The 10,898-nt window shown below is 32.9% G+C and overlaps 2 protein-coding genes across 2 annotated transcripts; one reads left to right on the top strand and one right to left on the bottom strand.

Annotated features, from left to right (window-relative positions):
• The first annotated feature begins 482 nt into the window (after positions 1-482).
• On the top strand, positions 483-2,370 carry LOTGIDRAFT_232519 (hypothetical protein). Its single transcript, XM_009056876.1, has one exon. The coding sequence runs from the start codon at positions 675-677 to the stop codon at positions 1,980-1,982; it is 1,308 nt and encodes a 435-aa protein (XP_009055124.1). The 5' UTR covers positions 483-674; the 3' UTR covers positions 1,983-2,370.
• Positions 2,371-5,631: 3,261 nt separating this feature from the next.
• LOTGIDRAFT_118701 (hypothetical protein) lies at positions 5,632-9,298 on the bottom strand (the record flags this gene model as incomplete). The annotated part of the gene is made up of 9 exons (XM_009056875.1): positions 5,632-5,762; positions 6,101-6,209; positions 6,539-6,615; positions 6,919-7,061; positions 7,515-7,626; positions 7,863-7,975; positions 8,262-8,330; positions 8,799-8,880; positions 9,241-9,298. Coding segments are annotated over 9 exons (894 nt in total), but the record flags the coding sequence as incomplete, so codon positions are not given.
• Positions 9,299-10,898: the final 1,600 nt, after the last annotated feature.

Raw genomic sequence — 10,898 nt, 5'->3', positions numbered from 1 at the left:
ATTAATTAATCGATCTATGTTTAAAGCTAGGAAATGTGGGATATGGAACGGGTGCCAATATGAGATTGTCTTCTGCTACTAATTCCATATCGTTCTATATCCCAATTCCTCCATTGTCCGTTTTTGTAAAACAAAAATATGAGAAATTTGTAAACTTTTTGTCAAAATGAGTTTTATTAAAGTAAAAATAAATGAATGATTTTTCACAACATGTTAATTTTGATATATTCCTTCACTTAATATGGCATTTATATGGTTGTCAAAGTTTCAAATTTGATTTTCTCAAAAACAACAAGAACGGAGATAGAACATTATAGACCTGAGGTGACGATATCTCTAGGTAAAAATGGATGCTGTTTTAAAATTAGAATTTTATAATTTATACAAATAATCACTTTTAATTTTTGATTATCATAAATAACAAATTTGCACTTCAAACTTTTCATAAGATTATTATAACATCAAACCCTTTTCTATTTCAGATTGATAAAAAAAATATAAGGGCCTATAGATAACGATATTGTTGGCGTTGATATTTAGTCTAATCTATGTAGGTCAGAGGCCAGGTCATGAACGACCGTAGGATATGATCAAACCTCTCGATATGATTTTTAAACTGGGTGGATATAGTGGTTCGTGACAAACTTTAGGCTATAGATATAGGCTATGACAACATGGATGTTAATCGTAACGAGATACTGAAACCAAGACGGACACCCAAAAAAGCCATCCGACTAATGTTTCTGCTGACAAAACGATTTTCAAAGGATATTACGAAGCTTGTGATCCTCTTCATAGTGCAATTTTGTGTCATTCTTCCACTTTTCTACTGGAACGTCCCATGGAGTGCCTATTTCAAAATCAGGAATCGAAAAACAAACTTTGATAAATTAGCCACAGAGCAAAATTTTTTAAGGGTGAATGGAGCTAAGGAATATTTCAAATCTCTTGACCCAAAATCTTCACTTCGTTGGTATGACAACGTTTTATATAACCATGGCAACGACCTTGACATGGTGGTGGCTATAATAACAATGAGTAGAAAGAAGAAACAAAAAGATCTCGGATACCTACTGCAATCAACGTGGAAGATGGATAAAATTGTCAAGGACCAAGAAAGGACCTCCATTTTTACGTTTGTTTGTAACGTGGATAAGGATCCAAGTAATTTCGAAGAAGCAAATTACCTCCGCAGTTACCTCCCTTACGTGGAACGTTTTGGAGGATCTCGACCTCACGTTGCAGACGTCCCAATTCCTGATACAAATCTGACATTCCGAAATTATGTTTCAAAAGACAAAGGTTATATTAAAGAGACTATTGATTATAGTTTTTGTTTAAAAGTGGCTAAAACGAGGAAATCTAAATATGTCCTGGTTCTTGAAGATGATGCTGTAGCTAGAGACGACTTTTTACTTATTTTAGATCATATCTTCAAATATCGATTTCAACACAACATTAATATGCCATGGGCAGCATTAAAACTCTATTATCCCGAGAAATGGACTGGATATGCGTACGAACTCGATCGTTTGATTGAATTGTGTTCGACTGGTATCGTAGGTTCCACTATTTTTACATTCCTTTGTTATTTGATACTCGGATTATTCAAAACTTTCAAAAAGTTTAATACATATCTATTTTTTACCATAGGATTTATTTTTACTGTTTGTTCTTGTTGTGCTATTGGACGTCAAAATATTTTAGAATTCCGTCGATTTTTACCATTTACATACCAAGTGTTGCCTTCTCCAAACTGTTGTACTGTCGCCATGTTATACCATTCTTCTATTTTAGACGAGCTGAGCGATAGCATGTACCACAATGCCTTTGGACAGAAAATGAAAGCTGATTTCGCTTTGGCAAATTTTATACAAAATTCTAAATTACCCGCTTATATGATATTTCCGTCCTTATTCCGTCATATAGGTCGTATATCTTCCTTACCTAAACCCAACAAGGTGGCAGTGGAGTTTATCTAAGAGTGTCTTGTTGGCAGAGTGGTTTGCCAAAAATTTCCTGCGAACTGTACGTGTATTTTTCTTTGATTTCGAGTTGTTGCCCGAAAAGATAATATTAGCTACTACTACACACTCCATCCCCACCCCCACCCCCCGGCCACTACTGCCCTCCCGTCTCCAACGCCTATGAGCGAAATCACAGCATACGAAGCTAGAAAGTAGAAACGTTTGGAAGGAGAGCGATTTATTTAGTTATTGGCTGTATGGTCATAAGATCTAAAAATATTGTTTTAATTTGTTTACAAATAGCATATTTATAAATTTATTGAGGTTTTATATTTATTTATGGTTTTGTTAAATATTTACCTCTGTTAAAACTCTTGATCAAAACCAATTTATCTTTTACACGAAGCAACCGTGTTGTTTTAATATTTATTATAGAGTCGGACTTTTTACACTTGAACATGTATGGTTTAGGGGCAAATATCAGATATGCACGATATTCTCTGGGTTTTCCCTTCGTCTATTTCATCGAGCTGTTCAAAGGTTAACACCAGTTGGTGCATAGTTGGGTGTTTCAATAGCAAAATCAGCTACTCTCTGCTCTCTGACTACATTGAGCTTTGAATTGAAATATTTCTCTCATGTTTACAAAATGATACTAACTTTTCCAGTGGTAAAGATTTTCATCAACTCGTGGACAATTCAAGACTCTCAGTAGTAATTTGTAGTTGATATGAAAATAATTTTCAAATTTCAATTCAGAAAACAGTGTTGTAAGAGAGAAATACCTAAAGTATCACCAACATCATAGCCACCACCAGTTATGTATGGTTGCAAGTGACGCATCAAACCCTCAGATTTTGTGGAATTGCAAGAACCAAAGATGTTTGACTTACAATTGGAATGATGCAAATCGATCTGTAATGTGCCGCACATGGGGCATTCTAAACTTGCTTTCTGTCTATCCGGGGGGAGGGGGCCTTTCTATCTATGTATATCTTTCTTTACATATCTCTAACTTTATCTTTAGCCATATCTCTCAGTGTAAGATAGACTGAAATAGAACAATATAAAACTAATAGCTCTAAAATAAAATAATAAGGGCATCTATTTTTAACTTTAAATGACAAGGCGCATGTCAAACCGGAAGTAGATATTTTTAGATTTATCTGGCTGTGGGGATTATAGACGTCATTGGGACAAAACGACATTTAAATCCAAATCATTACACGGTTGTTCAATAATAAAAAGCAGGATTAATGCAAATGATAAAATAATACATGATAAACGATTCTAACCATTTATAGGCTCTAAATCTTTCTTCTTTTGGTCAGGAGACTCTTTCATTTTAGCGTGCTCGGTATTTTTGGCTTTAGATTAGAACATCAAGGCCATATAGTCTCGAATCAAGACGTTATGAGTCCGGTTCCAAAATAAGAAAGGTAACTCTAATTAAAACAATACCATAACTACAAACAACAGTGGATTTCACAAAAAAAAAGGTTTAGATGACATCTTCACAAGTTTAGTTTTTGTGAATCAGTCACAAGAGTATTAGACATAAATTTCATTGCTTTGTAATTGGTGGAGATCGACTCTCATATCCACTTGTCCATCATAGACAAAGTAAAAGTAATAAATCAAATTCCATGTAAGGTTTTTTGTGGATGCTCCTTGTACCCATTGAGGTCCTCATTGGTGCCCCCCATGAGATACTAACATGGTTGGGAATCAAAGCAAAGAAACAACATAAAGAAATGAATACAGTTTTTACACATAATATTTATATTTACATCATCATTCTCTGAAAATCCAAAATCATAAAAAAAGGTCAGTCAAGCAGATCTGGGGCAAAAACTAAACCTAATGTTCCAGATATTGGTGTGGTCAATCACTAAATCGATTTTAAGGGTAGATTTACCATTCAATTAGATGACTAAATTTGTTAAAATCTGGATTATATCTTCTGGCCCAAGGTTGCAATTGACCATATCACTGCCCACTTCCTAGAAGTAACATATATAGGTCATAATATCTAAAAATTCAGACCAAAAATATTTCCCAAAACAGACCAGATTTTTCTATTTCAGATGGAAATTAATATACAAAACAAAATACAAAACATACAAAATTCTGTAATGAAGGTAAATGCTAAAATTTATAGACGAAGATTAAGTTGGAAGTTTGGAATTTGTCCTCCCTTTCCTTCCAACAAAAGTTTTTCCACTGATTATTGTGTAACCCCTAAGTAAAAGAGACCACCCATGTTCTCAACTAGCCTTAGACCCTGCTTCACAAGTAACTTAGCTTCAGACAGGGCTCATAGTATCAATAGTATATGGCCCTGAGAGATTTAAAAGTTTTTGTTTTTCAAGCTATGATTTGTAAATAAAGTCTTTAAATGCAGTTTAAGTAATAGTGAATACGATATTATACAAGTATAGACATAGCTTTGTGGGACAACAATCACTGGTTAAATTTTATACAACTTTCAACATGTTTCTCTTGTCATTCTCAGGTACATAGAGACAGAGTGGTTTATAAGTTTATTACATTATAATCTACAATAAAATTATCAATCTTCTTAAACTCACTAGTCTTGAACCTATTAAGCCTACCGCAGACAAGAGGAACAAGCTGAGCTGCCTGCCAAGAGAGGCTGTCAGCTGAGCAATATTCCCACTAATTTTTTCACAGCAGATGAGAGCTCTCATCTGTGCTATTGTCTCACTGGATAACCTTCAGGAAATTCTGTACGTCAACAGACTGCATCCGTGACATGTAACTGATCAAGATATTTTCCTCACAGAGTCTCGAGGCAAATATCTCACTAATAATTCAGTTCACGATGGGGAAGCTGCTCAGCTCCCAACCTTTTGAGACAGGTAGCTCAGCTAGTTCCTCTCATCTGTGGCAGGCTTTAGATAACAATTTAATATATTAATAAACCACTTCATAAAGATCTTGTATTGGGTATTATAGAAGCACTGGCCTAAGTCACAAGAAAAAAAACAACAAATCAATGCCCTAATGTATGTATAGTTTGCCTATCACGATATACATGGTGAATAGGAGAGAATAAAGTCAAAAGATTTTATAAGACTTTTACCAGCGATTGTTGTTCCGATAAAATGCATCAGTCTAATTACATCTCCGAAATAACAAAAAAATCTCAAACAAAAATACAATCATAAGCTATTCAATTAAAAAACACATCCATACGTTCAACAACATCTAAAATTTCATTTCATACCAAATTTTGCAATCATTAGTAAATATAATAAAGGCCTAAAGTTGCAAGAGGGTCATGAATTTCTATCATTCTCAAATTCATTGTAGACACCTGTGAAAGGTTCTTATTTTATCACTTGGTAATTCTTTATCAGAAACATGTATAGAGTGTAGACTCATATTGCTCTTACTCTTACAAAAGAGAACCCCTTTTAAGCCTTATGCCAAAACCAAACAGTCAAAAGTCATATGTTTGATGAGATAAATATCAAGTTTCTTTATATCATAATCGAAATCTGTCCAAATTTCTGAACATTCCATTCCATGAAATTACAATTCTTTAGATGAGCCTTCCAAAATCCAAATGGATGGTTAGTTAAATACCTGAAGAGTTATTAAAGGGAGATAACCTCCAATAATAAAAGGGAGGTAATTATCAGTGAAACATCAGACAACCGGCTGCATAGCTAACAGAAGAATCCTGTGTTGATTTACATTTACTTGATTGAGAATATTTGGTGAATTTGAAAGACAACTTTAATCCATTGCCATTTTTACGTATACTGTCTATACACTAAAAAAGATAATATACAAAAATTAACTGCTTTGAAACAATCAATCGATAATTACTGGCAAATGATAACATGTTACAAAAAAAGGACACTTGTTAAAATCTATGATTTCCTCATTTTCCGGGGCCAGGGTATACAACATATCTTTCTCTCAACCGCCAATTTCCACAATTGACTGCTGTCATTCACAAATCAATAAGAGGCATTCAACTTTTGAAGCACAAGGAAATATTCTGGTACATTATTTTCCTATTGAAGAAAAGGATGAGAATGATTTGCAGCTAGATAAAGCTTAGACTGAATTACTAAGTTTGATTAAAACATATATAAAACTTACATGTAAGAGTACACCAATTGGATGGCGACCACATATAGTGTTTTGATAGTCAACTAAATATTGGGTAAATCCTTGTGGATCCATTTTTTCTATGATATCCATAGCCTAAAATTCAAAAATCTTTTATAAAATTCGGAACAACAAGGTTCATTATTATGCCTAACCTAGATTCGTATCAGCATTTAAGGTGAAAATAAAAGATACAACATTTCTGGAAGAAAACAACTCTAGATTGTTTCCTTCAGCATACCAATTAGATCTATCAAGATTTTAACCACAAATAGTGAACAACTCTACCTCAAGAAACAACAGTTTTATGAATATAGACTTCTATTTATTATTTAAACACAATGTTTCATTACACATACAGGTAACAGTCTCAAGTGATGATTAACCATACTATAACTCCTTATATATAACAGAAAAAACTGTACCTTTTTATCAAGAGCTTCTATAGACTGCCAGACTTCACCTTGAGATTGATCATAATCTGTATACCGGAACCTTCGACCTGAATATCATTACAAATGGCATCATAAACATTGAGTTGTCAATAGCTGGCCACTAAATAGTTTTGAATCTCCCTTACAGGAAGGCATTAAACTTTCATGGTCACATTGTTGCCTGCTTCAAACCTTAATACACAAAATATGAAATCTCCGTGACAAATTTCTAACCAATCTTTAATTTTTTGTAGGTAAGCCCAAAGATATCAATTATTGTTGAAGGTATCACCAGTGAAAGCTCATGCAATTCCATTCTTTTTTATATTTGATTAGAGATCATGCTATTGACTTTTCTACCACTGACTTACCCCAATGACAGAAATCTGATGATATTATGAATAGAGATTCAGGATCAGCCAGATAACGACTCAATATTTTACCATAATGCTCCTCTTTCTCTGGTGATAAGGACCCCACTAATATTGGTATAATGGTAAACTCATCTTTATGACTGAAACAGTATATATACAAAATGCATAAGGAGACAAACATGATATTGAGTTTTGTGTTATTAACAAAGTGTGAGCAATGTCTGAGTCCCCAGAATTTACATAAGCCACAAATTTTGTATGCGATATGCGACATATCTTCAAAGATTTCAAAATCTGATGTTTAAAAAAAAAAGAAAAAATGGCTCTGAAATTTACGGAGCCCCTAAGGCGCAATTGTAAACATATTTATTTATTATTTCGTTTAAACGAAATATGTGATATTATTTCGTTTAAACAAAATAATTATTTCGTTTAAACGAAATAATAATAAAAAGTGTAGAAAATTGCGCTTAAGTGGCTCCGTAGAAATTTTCTGCTATCCCTTCCTTATATAAATTTATCAATAATTGTCATATGTTTAGAGTACCACTCAATAAAGATTATAAGGAGAAAAGGATTAAGTTTTTTGTTACCTTTCCATAACCTTGGCTATGTAAGGCAAATGCATTTCAATACTATGTTCATCTTCATCGATATTCATAGACATCACTTCAAATGAATTGGTAGAATATAACTCCTCATAAACTATAAACATAAAATATTTACATGCTTAAAATATCAATCAATCAATAAAATAAAGCACAAAAACTTTTAAAACCCTGGTTTTCACACTTTTGTAGTACTTTGGTGCATCTCTGTCAGACCTATTGAACAGTAAATGTAGAGCTTTATAATATGGGCAAAACATTCTATGAGAAATGAAATAGTACAGTTTTTGCACCCAGATGAAACTGATATAGTAAAGTCCACAATAATCTTACCTTTACTGTCTATATGTAGATCATATAAAGGTGTTACATACTTTTCAGCACTGGATAAAGCACAACCAGATAATCTTACATGATGGGAAGGACCCAATATAAACACACGTTTCCTAAAATAACATAATTTACTTTCAAAATATAAATTTCAAAAGAAAATCTCAGAATGTAAACGTTTACTATCAAATTCTTTTGATTCACATGGTAATTAAATCAAAAAGTTTCTAAAAAAATTTGTCAGACAATTTAAACACAAGTTATTGTGAAAGATTTTGGCTCCTATTCAATAACATACATCATGATATTGATTTATTTTCTATTAGTAATTTTAAAAGAGATTTTGTAAAAATTATCAGACTAAAAAATGTGCATCAAGAACAAAAAAGAGAAGAAACTTACACTCTAGAAGGATCAATGTGCTTGTAAGCATGAGCACCACATGCCCCACAATAGTAATATCCAGCATGCCTACAACAAAATCATATCACCCTATATAAGATAACACAAGGGCTAGAGACATGAAAAGATATATACCAGTATGTATAGTTAATTTCTGCTTTACCACTAGCTAATCATAGTGCTCTTCAGATTGAAAACCTGATTCATGTTTTACTTGTTTACTAGAATTTTGGTTAAGTATTTACCTAGACTTGCCACTTTAAATAATGTGCCCTTGTGTTGACCTGTTAAACTTTAACCTATTGTATATGTATAAATAGCCATTTCAGTGCAGATGTCATCCTGGGCTTATTTAACAAGATATTATCAGTGTAAAAAAACAATTGTTGGAACCTTGCCAAACTCATTTAATATTCAACAAACAAAAAATAAATATCAATTCTAAGCTTATAGAGCTTGAATTTTCAACTATCTTGCTTAAATATTGTAAAATCAAAATTAGGAACTAAGACTTACTACTTGACACTATATACTTACGGTGCTATGATAGCCTTGGCTGGGTGACTGAGAGATTTAGGCTTTGATAACCAGCCGTCTAATTGGTTCCTAAGCTCATCACCTATAATAATAAACATAGAAAAGGTTGACCAGATAGCTTTCTATATCATATTAATGTCTACTAAATCATTTCACTGCAAAACCATTACTGTATTTTTATCATTTTCGTTTCGTTTTACCCTCATACCAAATGCCAATAATGGCACCTCACTATGAAATGCATCATCAAACATCTTTGTTCATTGCATATACCGGTACCACTTAAAAATGCTAAAACAATGTAACCATGGACGTGTGCATAGACAGTGCCAGAATGATATTCCTGTTGATGAGTAAAAATAACTTTATTTATTAATAATAATACCCCCCCCCCCCCCCTTTTATTTTTTAAATAGGCCCTAACTAAAATCTATATATCTACCGGAATCGCTGTACCAACTCCCGGAATGAGTTGCTCGTCTCACTTTAGACATGGTTGAACCAATCTTGAGGAAACGGAGGAAACCAGGACAGTAATAGTTCAGGAATCTTTCCAGTTTGATGTGATTCGTCTTCTGCTTTTGTTATTTTCAAACCGGAAGTTGTGATCTCAGAGACATGCGTAGCGCTGTCACTTCAGTCAGTGTCAATCATTGCATTAGCCACACCTTCATTTAAAGAGACTCTTTTATGCAGAAAAAACATAAATTATCTTTTGATTATGATAATGATGTCATGTTAAAGATATTGGCATCTTTCTTTTCCTTTAAAGTAAAATTATCAAAGAAGGCCTATGTGATTTTGGTTTTCTATTTGGGAAATAGAAATGAAAATTTATGATCTGGAAATGTGTTTATAGAAATCCAAGCATGCTGCAAGGTGAATTATCATTACCTGTATCATGGCAATCAATCGATAAGGCGCCTAAAAAAGGTTTCAAGATAGTTCACTTTTTTATCAAAACATTAATGAAGTCAGATGCTTACTTTTCTCCATGGGTACAGTGTATTTGAGTGAAACAATTGTATTTTCAATGATCTAGGATAGGAAATAGGTAATTTCATGTTTTCTCTTGCAGTTCTTCCACACGTGGATTGAGGTTGGGTATGTATGTCATTTTCTCCTTGCTGAATGAGATATTCTGATCTTGACAAGTCCTCTCTTATGTCTTCCTGAACCATTGCAGGGTCTAAGAGTGCCACAGGATATATATAAAACAAGAAAAACAAGTATATTGATATCATTTAATGATATATGGTACAATTGGTATAATTATAGAAATAAATAATAAACAAAAACAGTAATAAATATCTTACAATTGTCAACAAAAACAAAAATAAGGAGGTAAACAAATAAACAATTTATTTATTAATAATTAGAGGTCTTATCAGTCCTTATCTTATGAACTTAAAACCTCTCAAAATTGTCAATCAAATATTAGGTGCGACTTCCATTAGTACATTTATAACAAATATTGGAAATATCCTGTCCATCACATTAAGTGCAGTCAAACAAAAAAATCTAGAGTGCACTTCCAGAGATGATTCCAAACATAAAAACAAGCAGTTCACTTCAGCATCAAACACTAACGGAATTAAAAAAAAAAAAAATAGAACGATCTTGTTTATGTTTTAAATTATCCCTGGATGTGCACCAATATCTAGACTGGACTATACCCATCTAATTAAAATACAGCTCGAAATATTTGTCATTTTCTATGAGCATCTTGTCACATTCCAGAGCTGTATTTCAATCAAATGGATGAATCTCGAGCAGAGTCAGTAACTCCTAGAAGTACATTATTTTCACTTCTTGAAATAACAATATGGCACAAATAACATTTTCACTTCCGTCCTTTTTATAGCTTTAACAAATCACATTGCTTATTGTTGAAGAAAAAAAATGGAAAACATATTTTGGTATTGTTGGCATTCTACAATTTAAATAAAAACATTAAAAAATGGTCCAAAGAAGTGTGATAGGGACCAATGCAAGACACCTGCCTTGCGTTCAGTAGTTCATCTTTAATATAAATTTAAGATGATGTTTTGTTATGTTATTGTCTCCTCAAAGTCACTTTGACTGATTCAGTTTATTGGA

Source organism: Lottia gigantea (genome assembly GCF_000327385.1).
Source record: "Lottia gigantea unplaced genomic scaffold LOTGIsca_29, whole genome shotgun sequence".
In the NCBI taxonomy this organism is placed as follows: Eukaryota; Metazoa; Mollusca; class Gastropoda; family Lottiidae; genus Lottia; species Lottia gigantea.
This window is presented reverse-complemented; position numbering and strand designations above follow the sequence as displayed.

Bases quoted from the DNA above. Each gene is read 5' to 3' on its own strand.
- LOTGIDRAFT_232519 (XM_009056876.1), top strand. From the start codon at position 675: ATGGATGTTAATCGTAACGAGATACTGAAACCAAGACGGACACCCAAA.